This window comes from Pelodiscus sinensis, unplaced genomic scaffold (assembly GCF_049634645.1).
Source record: "Pelodiscus sinensis isolate JC-2024 unplaced genomic scaffold, ASM4963464v1 ctg88, whole genome shotgun sequence".
In the NCBI taxonomy this organism is placed as follows: Eukaryota; Metazoa; Chordata; order Testudines; family Trionychidae; genus Pelodiscus; species Pelodiscus sinensis.
In genome coordinates, this window is record NW_027465944.1 from 395696 (window position 1) to 413190 (window position 17495).

Consider the following 17495-nt stretch of genomic DNA (forward strand, 5'->3'; position numbering starts at 1 on the left):
AAACACTGACAGCCCCTGCACCCGTCTGTCCAGCCAGCCCGCCCACGTCTTCCAGTGCCTGGGAGCGACACCACTGGGGAGCGTGGTCCCAGGGGAGGCCACCTTGAGCCCCACGTAAACCCAAACCGCCCCACGGGCCCTGGGCTGAGCAGTCCTGCTCTAACCACTCAGCGTCACCGCCCCAGGAGCCAGACTCTTTCCCACCCCATCCCCACCAGGTTCAGGCCCTGTCCCGTCATGGCTGGGGAGGGCCACGTTCCATGGTCATCGGGGCAGCCTGCACCATTGGCCCGACCTCCAGCAGGTGCCGCCCGCAGCAGGACCCAGGCAGCAGCTGGCTTAGGCCCAAGCCCCCTGGGGCAGGCTGGGCCCCCCCGCCCCCTGCCCAGCTGGGAGCTCCCATAAGCTGCAGCCTCCCTGGGCCCCCACTGCTCCCTGGGACCAGCCTTCAGAGCAGAGCAGGGCAGGGCAGGGGCAGGGGGCTGCCCCACAGTCCAGTCCCGGGGCCAGTTCTGTGGGCCCGATTCTCCTGCTCCGGCAGGCACAGCCCCCCAAGCCACCTTCCGTGAGCAGCACCCCCTGGGGTCACACAGCTGAGCCCCAGGCCAGGCGCAGCCAATCCCTCAGCCTGGGGCTCAGCTGGCCTGACCCGCCTCCCCCGGACCCCCCCTTCGGGCCATGTCGGGGGGTGGGGGGGGCTTTTGGAGCAGAGGAAAAACAAACAGCAGTGAGGCCGGGCTGGGGATTTTCCTTTCCTGGGACCATAAATCAAGGTCGGTGGCTCAGACTTTTCCATGTCAGCTCAGCTCTTAAGCCGTTGGAAAAACGGCCCTGGGCTGCGCCGGGCAGCGGGCGCGCTGGGCCGGGGAGCACCTGGCAGAAGTGATGCCGACGGAGCAGCTGCTGCCTTGGGGCGGGTTTGTCCAACTCCTGCAGGGCAGGGCGCAGGGGGGACGGGCTGGCCCAGAGAGCAAGCCCCTAACCTGGCTGCTGTGCTTTGGGGGGGGGGAGGGGAACAGCAGGGGCTGGGCCGGGCAGCCTGGCTCAGTGGTGAGGGTCAGCCAGGGAGGAGGCCGCCGTGGGTGGGTGGGTGGGGGACACTCCGTGCAGCCCCAGGGACCGTGCGCAGGGCCTGGCTGGCCAGGGCGAGGGCTCAGCCCGGGTCGGATGAAGTCACCCTGGGCCTGGATTCCACACTCGGCTTCACCATAAAAGGGGGGATGCTGGGCCAGGCCAGTGCCCACGCGGCCCCAGCCCGGGGACGGGGAGCCACAGGAATGCTCGCCCGCACCGCACAGCAGGGCTGGGGAATTAAGGCCGGCATCTCAGGCATCCCACGGAGCAGCCACTTTGGGGCCGGACAGCCGGCTGCACCCAGCCCCCCTCCCCCGCGGGCGGGCTGAGCCACAGAGGGTCTGCTCCTGGCAGGACATCCCATGCCAGGGAAGCGGGAAGGGGGGGCTCAAGGCGCTGGCAGCAGGAGGCAGCCCCCTGCAGTGCCCGTGGCAAGCAATCGGCCAGCCCAGCGCCACAGAGACAGCCCTGTTTATTGTAACAGAGGCGGGACCCGCTGCCGGGCCGACCTCGGGAGAAACAGACAACCCAGGCAGGGGTACCGCCAAACGGGGGGCACGGGCACCGCCAGGACTCAGCGCCAAGGGCGGCCTGGGGGCAGGGAGCAACGGCAAAGCCAGGAGCCGAGGGGCTGGCCCAAGCCAGGTGTGGGGACAGCAGGGACACGGCCCAGCCTGCCTCGGGCACACGCGCAGGCGGGGGGGGGGTCCCTAAGGGAGCAGGACCCCATGGGCCAGGTCTCCCCCCCGCCAGGCCCTTACAGCAGGAAGGGAAGCGGGATGACCTTTGCCCTCTGGGCCGGGCGGGGTGGGGGTGTGGCCTGCCCAGGCCCCGCCCCTCACTCCTTGAGGAAGAAGTGCATCTTCTCATTGATCATCTTGCGCTCGGGGTTGAGGCGCTTGAGGATCTGGGCCAGGACGTTCACCGTCTGCTCGCTGCTCAGCCCCGTCTTCTTGGTCTGGAACTTCTTCAGCAGGTCCTTGGTGGTCATGGGCTTGCGGGTCAGGTAGCGCCGCACGGCCTCCTCCGTCAGCTGCACGTCCCTGTGGGGGGCGGGGCGACTCCGTGGGACCCCGTGTGCTGCGCCCCCGCCCCCAAGGCTTTTCCTTGGGCCTGTCCAGAGACTCCGGGTCCCCTCCCCTCCCCTCCCCCCCAGGGATTGGCCCCGCCCACCCCCCAGGGATTGGCCCAGACCCCACAGGCAGCAAAGCCCCGCCCAGCCTCCCCGCTCTCCCCCCAGGGACTGGCCCCGCCCCCGGTCACTCACCCGCTGCTGGGGGTGGACTTGCCCGACTGTGGCTGGGGGGTGGATTTGCCCGACGCTGTCTGGGGTCCCGAGTCCAATTTCAGCCTCTTGGCTGCCGGGAGGTCACCGGATCCCGCCTGCCGCTTCCCTACGCGGAGACAGAGCAGGTCAGCGCCCCGCCCAGATGGCGCCCCCTGCTGGCGCGGTCGGGAGCCGGGCCGCAGGGGGCCCCTCCCGGCGTCCGGGACAGGTCCAGAGGCTGGTTCAGAAGCCCCAGCCCCGAGTCCGACGCCTGCGGCCCCCGGCTCTCACCTTGCTCCAGCTTGCTGGCTGCGGCGCGCAGCGTGGAGGAGGTGCTGCCCGCGTCCACGGTGGGCGTCCCCGGGCGGCTGTTCCCTCGGGAGCTGCTGGCCGAGCCCTTCCGCTCCTTCTTGGGGGGGGTTTTCCTCTTCTAGGTGTGGGGGGGAAGAGGAGCCGGTGTTGGCCATCGAACTGGGACACCCCCGTGCACTCCCCCAGAGCCAAGCTAGGGCACGGAGGGGGCCGTGCAGAGGAACAACCAGGCACCCCCCCTTGGGCACTCAATGGCCCGGAGGCAAGGGGAGGGGACTCCCAGCTCCAAACCGAGGGGAGGACTCTCTCTGTGGCGGGCAGGGCAGCAAGGTCACTGCCCGTCCCGGAAGCAGCCAGAAGCTCAAGGCTGAGTGGTGGGTCTTAGCGACAGGCAGCCTGTCCCGCAGCGGCCCTCTCCGCTCCCTGGGAAGGGACTTCCGCCCGCCTCCTCCCACCCCCCCCCATAGCCTGGACTGGGGGGCTTGGGATCCCTGCTCAGGCCTCCAGCAAGGCGGGGAGCCCCATCCCCCCAGGGGCTGGGCTGAGAACCCCTCCAGCTGGGGAGAGGTCACTCACCCTGAGCAGTGACTGGGGTTCTGCGCGAGGCGCGTCCCTGCGGGTGAGCTGCGTCCCTGCGCCCAGGATCAGAGGCTTCCGGCAGCAGCCCCCCTGCTCCCGCGTCTCCGCCGTGGGCGCTGGCTGCCCGAGCGCCGAGGCCGCGGCCGAGCTCCGAAGCCGAGGGGAGGCAGCGGAGCGCCCACAGGGACACCCGTGTCGAAGAACCACAGTGACTGCGCCGCGCAAGCAGTGTCCCTGCGGGTGCTGCGCTGGAGGTGGTGGGAGAGCGGCGCCCCGCGCTGGGCGGCTGGGGCCTCGGCGGTGGATTGGTTAGCGCCAATCAGGCCCAGTGAGCGGCTGCGGGGAGCCTGGCACCGTGGAGGGGCGTGCAACACCCCGGCTGCTGCTTCGCAAGCGTCCGGGCGGCTCGGCAACAGCAGAGGGGCGGGCGTTCGGGTGCAGAGCGCCTCGAGGCAGGCAGACGTGCAGACGGAAACCCCTTGTGAGCGTCTCTGGTTGGATGCGGCTGATCTCCAGGCTATCTGAGCCTAGCCGTGGGGGGACTTTGAAAGGGCCAGTCCTGTCAAGGCGTCCAGCGCGTGGCCCGTGGCTTTGTGTTCAAGCTCCGTGCCGTGTAGGGAACAGGAAGGTAACCAACAGGCCGATGCGGGGCAACGCAGAGGGGTTTTCGGAAGTAACTCTGGAGGAGGTCTCAACCTAACCAACTTGGAATAACTCGGGAGCCGACGGGTGTCAGAAAGGCTGTCTTCAGTGAGAACCGTGTGAACAAGCAGGCTGTCAGGCTGAAAGGAGTCCGGCTCGGACCTGGCGGAGCAGTTCTCTTCTCTTCAGGGTAGACGTGGCGGGTTCCAAGCCGGGCTGAGCGGATGCGCAGTGGCAGGAACCGGGTGGCGGCGAGGTGCACCGGTTCAAGGGAGGACAGCCTGGCAGGTTTAGTTCCACGAGGCGGGCCGGGCTCGGGGGCAAGGGAGAGGGCCTTGCGGAAGCTGGCTTGGCCGCAGCCTGTCTGAGATCTCTGCCCCTTGCGCAGGGGAGCTTGGTGCTGTGAGAGGCTGAGTGGCACCGGCGCAGAACGTTAACTGTCCAGAGCCACCCGTGGGGCCTGGCACGTTTACAACACGGCGGTCGCTGCCTGCAGACTGGCTCGTACTGTGGAGATCCGACGGGCAGGGTGGCACATCCGTGCTGGCCCGAAGCGTTTGGCCTCCACGGCGGCGGGGTGGGACCCTGGACACAGAGCTGGCAACATCCATGACAACGGCCGAGTTTGGTTGAAGGCGCAGTGGTGAGAAAAGGCCCCTAGTGACTGCGTAGCCAGGACAGGATCGCCTCGGGGGGAGGGGGCTTTCTGAAAGCAACTGTCCAGCTACAGGACTCCAGTTGGTGGAGGTGCCCGCCCCCACAAGGAGCTCGGAGACCCACCCCCCAGTGCCACAGAGGCTGAGAGGGAACAGGAAAGACTCGTTCCGGGCTCGGATCCCTGCCGGCACGTCCGAGGAACCTCCTGGCCGACGGGCAGGTGGTGATGTGCAAGCAGGAGCCAGGGAGGTCAAGCGCCCAGAGCAATCCCCGGGTCCAGGGACCATCCTGATTAAGTGTTGCTTGACGCACTTGTTGAGCGTTCTCGCGCCTAGACTGGGTCTCCATCGGCTGCTCTTTCGGGGACAGGAGGGAACTGGACGGAGTCTCCGTTGTTCGTTTCCAACACCCGCTTGTCCAAGGCGGCACTGGGTAGAACGAGTCAGGCGGTCGCTAAATGGCAGATGTTCTCTGGCGGATCCGGGGGAGGCGTCTCGGAGCCTCGACCACACGTTCAAGTTTGCTGCTGTGAGGTGGGTGAGGACACGACTGTGCTGGGGGCGGTTACATCTGGGAGGCCTCTGTCGCGTCCGAGTCAGAGTGTTGCTCGGGGGGGGGGGACGAAGAGGCGCGAGATCTTGGCCTAGCCCGGTACCTGCTCTGCCGTCTCCTGCGCGGTGGCGCGCCGATGCCCAGTGCTCTCAGTGTTGCTCTCCCATCCCGGAGGTAGTGGAAATAGTCGTCAGTCTGGTCGGAGAACAAGTTGGAGCCTTCGAAGGGAAAATCCTCCACCTTGGCTTGTATGTACTTGGGGAGTCCCGATGGACGCAGCCACGCCACACGCCGTACGACCACCGCTGTCGCTACGGAGCGGGCAGCTGTGTCTGCCGCATCAAGGGACGCTTGCAGCGCCGTCCGGGCCAGCAGCTGGCCCTCCGACACGAGGGCCTGGAACTGTTTCCTGCTCTCCTCCGGGATGTACTGAACAAAGTCGTTCAGTTTCGAGTAATTGGTGTGATCGTACCGGGACAGGAGCGCCTCGTAATTGGCGATTCGAAACTGGAGCGCTGCTGCGGAGTATGCTCTGCGGCCAAGCAAATCCAGTCTCTTCCAGTCTCTGTCGGACGGGCTGGTCAGACGCAGCCTCTCCCTCTCGTCCACCGCAAAGACCACCATGGAATTCGGGGTGGGCGAAGAAGATAAAAAGCCCGTGTCCTTGGAGGCGGCCAGATAATACTTGTCAGCCCTCTTGCAGGTGGGGGCGACGGTGGCCGGCGTTTGCCAGAGTGCTTTCGCTGGCTCCAAGAGGGCCTCGTGGACGGGCAGCCCCGTCTTGGTGCGCGCGAAAGGCAGCAGTATGTCCACGACTGAGCGCCGCGACCGGCTGGGCCCCTCCACCGGGAGCTTGAGTGACTCGGCTATCCGCCTGAACAGCCCCTGGCGCTGCTGGAACTCGTCAGCCGGCGGTGGGGGAGGCGCGACCATTTTGGCTGCGGGACCACCGGGTGCAGGGGCAGCTTCCTGCTTGAGCCTTTCCTCTTCCTCCTCGTGGGGAGGCTGAGGTGCCGGGAACGAGGGAGGGCACGGTTGCTCCCTCTGGCTATTGCGTAGCCTGGGAAACTGTTGCCCATAGATGGCCCGTGGATCCCAGCAGAGCCAGGGTGGGGCCATGCAGGGGTGTCCGTACCAGGGTGGCGGGTCACCTCTGGGCTCCGGGTACCTCCGGAGGGCAGACGACTCAGCTTGTGCCGCACCCTGAGGCAAAGGGCGGCTGCAAGGAGGCCCCGAATCAGCATCCACCTCATCTTGGCTGGAGAAACAGGAGGCGGCCCTGGGTGGGGACGGCGAACGGGCAGGTTTGGCGCGCGCCGCAGTGCTCCTAGCGCCGAGCCGGGCAGACTCAGGCGTCTCAGAGACCGATGGGTCGTTTGGGAATCCGGACGCCTGTGGCGTCTTCGGTGCCGAGGAAGGCGGGTGTGTCGCTGGCGGGGTGGACGGTCTTGTCGGCTCCGGGGGGGTGGTGCGTTCTGCCGCATGCCCAGCAGGAGGTGTTGAAGTGCCCAGTGCGGGGGGGCTGGTTGGGGCGCTCGCTTTGGGCTCCCTCTTGCCTCTCTCGTCGGACGGTGCCGTCTCGTCCAGCCTGGCTCTCTTGGGACCCTGGGGGGAGGCTGCGATGCCGGAGGCCCCGGGGGTGTCGTAGGTGCTCAGTCTTGCGCCGGGCTTCGCGGGAGGCTGCTTTCTTTTCCGCGGCTCCGCGGGGGGCAAGCGGGGGGCGCGCTTTGCAGCGTTGCTGCGCGAGGGAGCCGTCGATTTCCTCTTCGTAGCCTGCCGGGGGAGGGGAGCGGCTGCTGCAGATGGCGGCCGTTGTCCAGGGCTGGTCCCGGGACCAGGGGCTGAGGCTGGCTGCAGCAAGCGTGTCTCCCTTTGGGGTTTTAGCGTCAGGTCGCCGGCTTTCCTAGCGCGGGCCTGAAGGGTAAGGCAGCATGAGCTCGTTGGGGGCACACGTGCCTCTCCCAAGCACCGGAGGGACCCGTCGCTGGCGGCCTCCTGGCGGATCTGGGCAGAACCTCCCGAGAGGAATCGACCGGGGGGGGGGAGGGGACGGGACGTGTTGCTTTAACGACCTAAAAGGGGCAAGAGGCCTGGCAGGGGCCAAGCTCCGGAACAGCCACTTGCAGACGCGCCCGGAGGGCTCTGCTGGGGACCCTGCGCAGGCCGGGGCGGCTGGACCACACGGGACGGGCGCCGCTGGCCGAAGCCCGCCCACCTCGGCGCAGGGACACGCACACACCGCGAGCGGAGCACCCACAGGGACGCTGCGCGAGAGGGGCTATGGGGTGAGACCCTGCCGAGGCCCCGAGCCCCCCCCAAAGGACGCGGGTCGGGTTACCGCCATGAAGAGGGCCGAGGACGCTTCGCTGTCGATGTCGCTCTCCTCGGACGTCTCCGACTCCTCGCTGCTGTCTGCAAGATGGGAGGGGTGTGGGCGGGGTCAGAGCAAGCCCCTCCCCTCTCCACCGCCTGTCAATCTCCAGCCACTCAAGGATGCTTGAGGTCAGAGCTCTCTCTGGCCTCCCAGAGCCCCTGGCTCCAGCCACCCCAGGGCTCTTCGCCCAGCACGCTCGGGCCAGAGGGAGCCTACTTCTAGGCCAGCCACAGCTCTGAACCCAAGTCTTGGGCTGTGAGGCGGGGGAGGCGGCCCAGCCACAGCGCCCCCCGCCCCAAGGGACAAGCCCCATCCGTGGGCCAGCTGGCACAGCATCACCGGGGAGCGCAGTCCCGCCCGCCCCCTTGTGCCCCCCGCCGCTGCCCAGGAGACACCGGCGCCCTCTCGGCTAAGGGGGCAGCGTAGCACGTCCCCGGAAGCTCCCCAGCGCTGTCACAGCTGCTCCCCACAGACACCTCTGGGGGCCCAGCGCCAGCCCTGAGGGGATAGAGAGGGGCCCAGGGTCTGAGCAAGCCAGTAGCAGCTCGGAGTCCTAGTCCTGTCCCCCCAGCCACCCTGAGACCTCAGACCCCTCCCCCCGCCCGTGGTCCGGTCCCCTCCCTCCCAGGAACACTCACCCTTTTTCTTCTTCTTCTCCTGCGGGGTGGGGGCCTTCTTCTCCTCTTCCTCCTCCTCCTTCTCCTCGGCGGGCTTCTCCTCCTCGCTCTCCTCGCTGCTCTCGCTCGCCTCGTCGATCCCTGGGGCCAACGCATGGCGGGCTCAGGGGCAGCAAGGAGCCGTTTCCCATGGGCACGGCCTGCTCACGCCAGGCTCAAGGGATCGCAGCCCACAGAGCCACGGCAGCCGCTAGAGGACCCGGGATTCGACGCCACGGAGCAGCAGCTCCCTCCTGCTGGGCGCTGCCCGCCCAAGGCCCTGCTCCCCTCCAGCTCAGCTGCGCGGTCCTGCCCCCAGATGCCCCGCAAGGCACCAGGCCAGTGCCAGCCAGTTCTCTGTTAACCCACCGGCGCTGCCATGGAACAAGGCCACGTCCCAGCTACCCCGCATCTGCCACCTACCTTTGGGGCCGTCCTCTTCCTTCGTCTCCTTGGGCTTCCCCACTGCCGCCTCCTCCTGCGAACTGCTGTAAGACACAAGGGAGACGCCCCCAGCCCGGGGAAGCCGGAGTGGATGGGGGGCAGCCGGGCACACAGGGCGCGGGGGCAGGGAGCAGGAAGGAGCCTGCCTCCGCCAAGAGCGAGTGTGCAAGGTGCAGCCGAGAGCTACGCTCCCGGGCCCAGCGGGGGAATGGCACGTGGGGAGGGGCGGAGAACCCCATCCCGGTGGGAGCAGCAGGCTAGGTCCCACCCTTACCTGGACCCGTCCGACATGTAATCCACTTCCTGCCCCTCGAAGTCCCCGTCGTCGCTGTCCTCGAAGGCCTCGTCGTCCGAGCCCTTCTTCTTCTTCTTCTTCTTGCTCAGCGGCGCTTTCTTCTTGGGTTTGGCCGCTTTCTCCCCTGCAAAGCAGCATGGGAAACACCCCCAGGCGGCTCAGCGGGAGGGACAGCCCTGGCCCCGTGAGGGGGGAGGGGCAGAGAACAGGACTCCCGGGTTGCGTGGGGAGACTCCGGAGAGGCTGCAGGCTCTCTGAGGGGGGTGCCGAGCTGTGAAGGCCCAGGGGTGGCCTGGGCCCGGAGCTATGGGGCTCACGACAAACCTAGGCAGTAACCAGCTCCCCCCCCCCAGCCAGGGCACTGGGCCACCTCTGCCATGCCCTGGCGAGACGCGCGAAAGGGGCCCCTCACCGTCAGCGTCGCTCAGCTCGCTCTCGTCCGAGCTCATCTCCAGGTCGTCCTCCAGGTCGTGAATCTTCAGCTCGCTGCTCTTCTTCTTGGTCGTCTTCTCCTTCTCCTCCTCCTCGTCGCCCTGGTCCTTCAGCCTCCGCTGCTGCATGATGCTGAAGTGGTTCAGCACCTTGTTCCGCCTGGCGGCGAGAGGGCAGGTGAGGACACCGGAGGCAGGACCCCTCCCAGGCCTGACTCCGCGGCAGGGGAGAGCCGGCATTGCCAGGGTGGTGGGGAGAGGGGACCCCCCCAATCCGGAGCAGGGCTCCCTGGTACCGGGCTGCACGGGAGTGCCGGACCGCGAGAAGCCGGCGCTGAGCAACCTCGAGCAAAAGCTGGACCCGCCCAGGCACCAGGCTGACCGCCTGGCGATGCGATGCGACGCCGCACAGGCCGTACCCACCCCCTGTGTCCCCAGCGCCAAGCCCTGCACAGATCCCGGGTTCTACTCCTTCCTTAGGGAGGGGAGAGTGGGGTCTAGTGGTTAGAGCCCTACGGGCCAGGACTCACCGCTCCCACTCCTCCTCTGCCTCCTCGGCCGTCAGGGTGCGGTGCTTGGCCACGGGGGTGAAGTTGTACCAGTTGCTGACCGGGAAGGCCTCGAAGGCGCCGTCGGGGCACTGGGTGAAGATGTAGTAGGAGGCGTTCTCGGTCACGCCCCCCTTCTTCACCCCTTTGAACCTGGGCACGGGGGGAAGGGAGAGCTGCACTCGGGGGGCACCAGGGCTCTGGCCCAATGGCTGGGAGGGGGTAGGCAGGTGGAAGCCAGGGCCCTGGGTTCTAGTCCCAGCTCTGGGAAGGGAGCCGAGACTAATAGTTAAAGCAGGGAGGCTGGGAAGGCGGCTCCACCCCTGGCTCGGAGGAAGCCCTGTCCAGTGGTTAGAGCAGGGACACACTGACCTAGGATTCCTGGGTCCCCCTCTGACCCGTGGCTCTCCTCAGAGCCACGCCAGGCCCCGACCCTCCCTCACCACAGGAAGGTGCCAGGTCGGTTGCACGTTGCCAGGAGAGACTAGCAACTCCCCCCGCCTGCCTGACAGCGGGGTGGCCAGTTCAGAGCGGACAACACGGCTGGGGCTCGAAGCACAGCCAGCAGAGGCTCCTGTGTTGGGAGCCAGCAGTCAGGCACCGGCCCCTGGGGCTGACAGGTCCCCACTCACTTGCGCCCGGCTTTGCCGTTGACTTTGAGGAGCCAGGGCTGGTCCTCAGGCTTGAACTCCCGCAGGACGATGCCGTATTTCTTGCGGCGAGCCTCCTCGCGCAGCTTGCGGTTAAACTCGCTGCCCGCCCCCGACTCCGGCATCTCCTCCTCTTGGTAGATCTTCTTGTTGCTGAGGTCTCGCTCCATTTTCGCCTGCGAGAGGGAGCCAAGGGGAACGTGGGCTCCAAGCCACCCTGCACAGCAGCACCCCGCTCAGCTCCCCGTGGTGAGCAACGGCCACGCGCTTCCAGCACGCAGCGACCCGCCTCCCCCCCCCCCAGCTCCGCGTGCTAAGAGCCCGCACAAACGCTGGGCTTCTGGGCTGAAACCGAGCCACTGCCTGGGACCCGCCACCAGGCCCCGAGACCAAGCCCTGCCCGTCTGCAGCAGCAGGGACGGATCAGTGCAGGAGGTGGGTGGGGAGAGAACCGGCTGCCCTGTAGGTCAGTGCATTACAGGGGGGTGCTCTCCCCAGTATTTCCAGCCAGCGTCACATGCACCGACAGCTACTGGCCCACCCAGAGCCCAGCACCCCACTGAGCCGCCAGGCACAGGATGCTCCAGCCCCCAAAGCGCCAGCAAGCAGGCCACGTGCCAGGTGGGGCTGGGGACAGGGCTAAGGCAGGGCCTACCTGGTGCCAGGTGGTGAAGTTGACCTTGTCGGCAGCGTTGAAGGCCATGATGTTGTACTTCTTGGGTGTGTTTCTGCAGCAAGAGGAGACACCTGAGCGGCCAGCGACATCGCCCCTGCTGCGAGGCGGCCACTATGCTGAGCACGCTCTAGCCATGCAGCAAACCACACACCCTGACTGTCAGCGTCCCTCAGCCCTGCCTGGCCCCAGGGACCAGTCCCTCTGCCGAAAGCACCCCAGAGCCTAGCGGGAGCCCGCGGTTGATATGACTCAGCAGGCAGCGTGGCTCTACTCCCAGCCCGGCCCTAGCGAGTGATCTTGGGCAAACCGCATTCCTACTCCGTGCCTCAGTTTCTCTTTCTTTGTCTATTGAAGCTGGGAGCTCTGTGAAGGTCTGGAGCAAAGGGCCCTGATCTCAGCCAGGGATGTACCGTAATATGCCTAATATACATGGCCTCCGGCATGCTGTTTAGATCAAACAAAACCAAGGCTGGGCCGCCAGGGAGACGAGCCGAGACCGACAACTCCACTGTCAGCGACCTGAGCGCCATTTGCCCCAGAAATGCAAGGGACCCCCCCGTCTCCGCTCTCCTGAGCCCGGGGCACCCTGCTTTACCCAGGAGAAAAGCTTCCAGCAAAGAGCCACATAAGCAGAGACTCACTTGGGTACTCGCACCACATACTCCGTGACCGACTGGCTGCTCGTGCTCTGGGGAGAGAGCAAAGACTGAGGTTTCATTTCAGAGGCATGTGCTGCTCGGAGGACTGGGAGGGAGCCTCCCTCCCTGATCACTGCTGGGGACCCCATGAAATTAAGATTAAACCCAAGTTTTACATGAAAAAAAAAAAAGAAGAAGAAGTAGTACGGTTCTCGTGTTAACCTGTGGAACTCACAACTGCTGGGGATTATGGAGCCAATCCCCCAGAGCCAAAGATATTTAGGCTCCAAACCAACAGAGGCTTGCAGCCTAAAATGCCTTTGAGGAGCTGGACCAAAGCAGCTTGTACAGAACAGACCGGACAACGGTGGGGATGCGAGCTGGGGAGCAATTACCCAGGGCGCCTTGCCTCGTTAGCAGGGGTCAGGAGGGGTCTGCCACGTAACAGGAGACTTAGGCAGGAGATGTGGGGTTAGGTCCTGAGGACAAGTCGCTCGGAGACGGACTAGCTGGGCGGGTCAGTCTAGGGCAGGGGGCAGGGCCGCTTCCCAGAGCTGGGGGGCGCCACACAGAACTCACCAGCGAGGTCATGTCGGCAGAGGGGGCTGCCCGGGTCCTCCTGGGAGCCGGCAAGAGTCTGGGAGAGAAACAAAAAGCCAGTCGCCGGCGGTGAGCAGGAATGAGGGGCAGCGTTTTAAACACCCCCCCCCCGCCCACCGCTCCCCTCCGCCCCCCCCTCACCCCTCCGCCCCCACCCCGCCCACCGCTCCCCTCCGCCCCCCCCTCACCCCCCTCGCCCCCACCCCACCCACCGCTCCCCTCCGCCCCCCCTCACCCTCCTCGCCCCCCTCGCCCCCACCCCACCCACCGCTCCCCTCCGCCCCCCCTCACCCCTCGCCCCCACCCCGCCCACCGCTCCCCCTTCGCCCCCCCTCACCCCCTCGCCCCCACCCCGCCCACCGCTCACCTCCGCCCCCCCTCACCCCCTCGCCCCCCACCCCGCCCACCGCTCCCCTCCGCCCCCCTCACCCCCCCCACCTACCGCTCCCCTCCGCCCCCCCTCGCCCCACCCCGCCCACCGCCCCCTCACCCCCCTCGCCCCCCACCCCACCCACCGCTCCCCTCCGCCCCCCTCACCCCCCCCGCCCCCACCCCGCCCACCGCTCCCCTCCGCCCCCCCTCACCCCCCTCGCCCCCACCCCACCCACCGCTCCCCTCCGCCCCCCTCACCCCCTCCGCCCCCACCCCGCCCACCGCTCCCCTCCGCCCCCCTCACCCCCTCGCCCCCACCCCGCCCACCGCTCCCCTCCGCCCCCCCTCACCCCCACCCCGCCCACCGCTCCCCTCCGCCCCCCGCCCCGCAGACCCCAGGCCCCGCCCCCTCGTACCAAGGGAGCCCCGCGCCCCCGCCGGCTTCGCTGCGAAGCTCCCGAGCCGATGGCACCGAGCGCCCAGTCACTGCGCATGACCGGAAGTTTCCGCTCTCGCGCCCCGGAAGTGGGCCTGCCTTGCGGGTTGCCATGGGAACCGCAACCTGCCGGCCCCTGCCCGGGGGGGGTGGGGCCGTGGCGGGGGGGGCTGTGGGGCCCTGGCCCGGGGGGGCTGTGGGGCCCTGGCCCGGGGGGGGTGGGGCCGTGGCGGGGGGGGCTGTGGGGCCCTGGCCCGGGGGGGTGGGGCCGTGGCGGGGGGGGGCTGTGGGGCCCTGGCCCGGGGGGGGTGGGGCCGTGGCGGGGGGGGCTGTGGGGCCCTGGCCCGGGGGGGTGGGGCCGTGGCGGGGGGGGCTGTGGGGCCCTGGCCCGGGGGGGGTGGGGCCGTGGCGGGGGGGGCTGTGGGGCCCTGGCCCGGGGGGGGTGGGGCCGTGGCGGGGGGGGCTGTGGGGCCCTGGCCCGGGGGGGTGGGGCCGTGGCGGGGGGGGCTGTGGGGCCCTGGCCCGGGGGGGTGGGGCCGTGGCGGGGGGGGCTGTGGGGCCCTGGGCCGGGGGGGGTGGGGCCGTGGCGGGGGGGGGCTGTGGGGCCCTGGGCCGGGGGGGGTGGGGCCGTGGCGGGGGGGGGCTGTGGGGCCCTGGGCCGGGGGGGGGTGGGGGCCGTGGCGGGGGGGGCTGTGGGGCCCTGGGCCGGGGGGGTGGGGGCCGTGGCGGGGGGGGGGGGCCGTGGCGGGGGGGGGCTGTGGGGCCCTGGGCCGGGGGGGGGGCCGTGGCCGGGGGGGGGATATGGCGCTTTTGGCCAAACGGGCGGTGGACTGGGGCTACGGAGCGGGGGGGTTCCTGGCCCAGGGCCCCGCCGGGGGGGATAGTGGGCGCTGTGTGTGCAGGGGGTACCATGGAGGGCCCCCTCCCCCTTTGTGGATGGGCGAGCCTCACGCCCTAGGGTCAGCTGTCAATGGGGACCCTGCTCTTACGCTTGATCCGAGCCAGGCTGCTCTCAGCACCGAGGGGGCTTAAGGCTGCCCCTGCTCCTCGCAGCAGCACAAAGTCCCTGCAAATCGGGTCCATTGTCTCCTCGGGCCCTTCTCTCCCCTCTCGCACCCAGTCCGGAGGGGCAGCCGGGGCACTGGCGCCATCCCGAGATCCTGGAGCTGGGAAAATAGCCCCCTGGCCCGGGGGAGCTGAGGCGCAGCAAGTAGCCGAGCTGGCACACACCTGAGCCAGGTGTTCTGGGCACTAGACCCCATGCTCCGGTTTCCTCTGCCTCCCCCCACTTCCAGCAGCCACTGCAACCAACTCCCACCCCCCCAGTGGAATCTCAGCGGCTCCTGTCCCAGGCCATAGGCCAGCCCAGGGCTGCCTTGTGACATCAGAAAGCCCGGTTGGCTAAGTAGCAGGGGCCGGGCTAAAATGGCCAAGATTAGTTTTACATGAGAGCTTGAGGGCTGCAGGCCAGGCCAGTGCCTTGGGGGGGCCCCCCGAGAAGGGTCTGCACCCTGGAAGATGGGACTCTGCCAGGCCCGGCTTCCTAAAACTGCTAAGCCTCTGAAACCTGAACTGCAGGGTAATCAGCAAGCTGGCTCTAGGGGCAGAGGAGGGTCTCTCTGTGCCTTCGGAGGGTTACGACTGTCTGAACGGGAGGGTCTGTCTTGCTGGTTAGAGCCCAGGGAGCCAGGATTCCGGGGGAGCGGGGTCTAGAGATCAGCTGAGAGAGGACTGGGAAACAGCCTTGAAGGGAAGAGGCAAAGCTGCCCAAGCATGGGAGTGGACTGGCCCTGCTGGAGGATTTAATTTGCCGTCTTGTTACTGCACGAGTCCTCCGGGAACCTCTGCTCAGCCAGCAGGTCGCTAGACGGGTGTTTGATGCGTTTCCTAGCAGCGCTTTGGCTTAGCTGGGATTTAGGGGAAGGAAGCTGGTTCCGGGCTCGCTACAATAGGTGTGCTGGGTGCAGGGTTGTGGGAAGCGGCAGGTGTGAACCCCCCCCAGCTAGAATCCAGCTCCTGGGGGGGAGGCGTGCTCCAAACTCATTCCCCGCTTGGTGTGGACAGGTGGGGGGGAGGGTGGAGGAGGATTCCTCTGGGTCCCAGAGAACAATTGGTCCCACCACATGGCAGCCAGGACTGACCCCCTCCCCTCCACCCCGGAGGCCTGTCTCGGCCAAGCAGATGAGGAGCAAGTGGGGTGCGGAGGCCCAGCTGCCTCTTGTCCCCCCAGGGGTGCACACGAACGGGCAGCGTAAGCGTCCGCTTGGCAGGGGCCAGACGTGGCAATGCGTGAAGCTGATCTGCTCCCACAAGCTTACCAGCTCATCCGCTGTGGCCTGCCCCCTTGCCTGGCCATCCTGCCACCATGGGCTGGCCCAGCCCCTGCCAGTACGTCCAGGAAGCAAGTATTTGAACTCCACGCACAGCGCCCAGTTTGTACGAGATTCGGTGCAAACCCCTGGCAGCGGAGGCAGCCGTTTGTACGGTCACATCAGAATCCAAGAGCGTCACGCCAGGCCCCTTCCCCGGAGCTCACTGTCCCCATCGGGCTGCCGCAGCCACCCCACCCTGAGCTGGGGCCTCGTCCAGCGGGGCAGCCCCCGGCCCAGCCATCCTGGCCTCACCCCTTCCTCTGCCCCATCTGTCTCTTGCCGCAGAGAAGCTGAAGTCGCAAGTCATTGTCTTTGTGATCGGCGGCCCCGGCTCCGGCAAGGGGGTGCAGTGCGAGAGGCTGGCCGCCAAGTACGACTTCCAGCACCTGGGCATGGGGAACCTGCTGCGAGAGGAAGCCGGCCGGCCCACGGGCCAGGGGCGGCAGATCAAGGACATCATGATGAAAGGGGCACTCGTGCCTTTGGTGAGCTCCTGCCCCACCTCCCTCATGGATTACAGCAGCCCAGCTCCCGGGGCGGCCCTGGGAACGATCCTGCCCGGCAGGTCTGCACTTGGCCCCTTCCACAGGCCCAGGCTCCATACGGCTCCCTGCAGAGCCCAGCCCACCACTACCAGCCCCTCTGCCCACCTCAGGCCTGCTCATTCCTTGCAACCAGCCTATGCCTGGCGCTTGCATGGAGGAAGGTTGCTGGGGCTCAGCATCCCCCCCCCAGTAGCCAGCACAAGGGAGAGGCCAAGAGCAGAAGATCTGGGCTCCCGCCAGTACCTGTCAGTCTGGGGGGCCTTGGGGCCCCAGCATGTGCTGTGGCCAAAGCCCTTCCCCCCCCAGAGCTGAGGGGGCTCCCGTCTCCCCAGGGTTTCGTCCTCGACCTGTTGAACGCCAACTTGCTGAAGAGCGAGGAGGCCAAGGGCTTCCTGATCGACGGCTTCCCCCGGGAGCTGAACCAGGCCAAGGAGTTTGAGAACGTGGTAAGTGCCGGGGCTGACAGCGGGGCGGGAAAGGTGGTGTTGAGAGGAACCGAGCGGCCGCTGCTCCCCCTGTCCTTCGGCCAGCTCAGACGCCGCAGGGCGGCTCCAGCTCCCCCTACGCACCAGGCACAGGAGGGGCCCGGCCCCAGTGCCCATTTCTCTGCTGGCCTGGTGCAGCCCCCTGATGGGGGGTTACCGCGCCACAGGTGGGGCGTCCTCCCAACATCGTGATTGTCCTGGACTGCTCCACGGAGACCATGATCCAGCGACTGCTGCTGCGGGGCCAGACGGGCACCCGGGCGGACGACAACGAGGCCACCGTCCGCCAGCGGCTGGAGACGCACTACTCCCTGTGCGAGCCCGTCGTCGCCTACTACCAGCAGAAGAACTTGCTCAGAAACGTAGGTGGGGGGGGCGCATGCACTCCACAGCATTAACCCCTCCCCCCGCCCAGAGCAGGCAATGAGGGGGGGGTTGGCTCCCTCTGAACTGAGGTTCATGGAGCCCAGCTCTGGTGGTTCCCTGCAGGATGGGAGGGGGCGGAGGGGAAGAGAAGAGGCAGCCAGGGCCCAGCCTATGCCAACAGCTTCATCCCCACCCCAGTGGCAGAATCTTGGGTACTGCTCACCAGGCCCCTGGAAGCATCCAGGGGTGAGGGGGGGAAGCAGATTTGAGCAGAGCCAGTGCTGCACCCCCAGGGGCAGAGACCCACAGCAGGGCCTCTGCCCCGTGCTGCTCTGCCCCAGCCGCTCCCTTGTGTCCTGCAGATTCTTGGCGAGGAGCCGGAAGACGCCATCTTCACAAAGTGCTGCTCCGTCATCGACAGCCTCCTGTAGGCCTGGCACCCGCCACCCAGCCACTTGGGCGGTGTTCAAATAAAGGCACGGCTCCTGGCCCTGCACTCGCTCCTGCCTTGTCCTTTGGGACCT

General features: G+C 67.8%; 2 protein-coding genes across 4 annotated transcripts; one reads left to right on the forward strand and one right to left on the reverse strand.

The window, feature by feature from the left end:
- Positions 1-1528: 1528 nt before the first annotated feature.
- On the reverse strand, positions 1529-14332 carry GTF2F1 (general transcription factor IIF subunit 1). Of its 3 annotated transcripts, XM_075917165.1 has the most exons (14): positions 13184-13308; positions 12375-12432; positions 11799-11845; positions 11137-11209; positions 10464-10657; positions 9814-9984; positions 9265-9443; positions 8832-8976; positions 8537-8601; positions 8096-8215; positions 7422-7495; positions 2633-2771; positions 2342-2468; positions 1529-2117 (listed from the first exon to the last, which is right to left on the reverse strand). In XM_075917165.1, exons 2-14 carry the CDS (start codon positions 12384-12386, stop codon positions 1913-1915), a joined length of 1551 nt encoding a protein of 516 aa, XP_075773280.1. In that variant the 5' UTR covers positions 12387-12432; positions 13184-13308; the 3' UTR covers positions 1529-1912. The 3 variants fall into 3 exon arrangements, with proteins under 3 accessions (XP_075773280.1, XP_075773278.1, XP_075773277.1); XM_075917163.1 differs by lacking the exons at positions 1529-2117; positions 2342-2468; positions 2633-2771; positions 13184-13308 and adding exons at positions 3398-6997; positions 14193-14332; XM_075917162.1 differs by lacking the exons at positions 1529-2117; positions 2342-2468; positions 2633-2771 and adding an exon at positions 3398-6997 and having other exon boundaries at positions 13184-13333.
- Positions 14333-14480: 148 nt separating this feature from the next.
- LOC102447890 (adenylate kinase isoenzyme 1) lies at positions 14481-17467 on the forward strand. The gene is made up of 5 exons (XM_006113760.4): positions 14481-14782; positions 15861-16060; positions 16453-16566; positions 16773-16967; positions 17334-17467. The coding sequence occupies exons 1-5, from the start codon at positions 14722-14724 to the stop codon at positions 17400-17402; spliced, it is 639 nt and encodes a 212-aa protein (XP_006113822.2). The 5' UTR covers positions 14481-14721; the 3' UTR covers positions 17403-17467.
- The last annotated feature ends 28 nt before the right edge of the window (positions 17468-17495 follow it).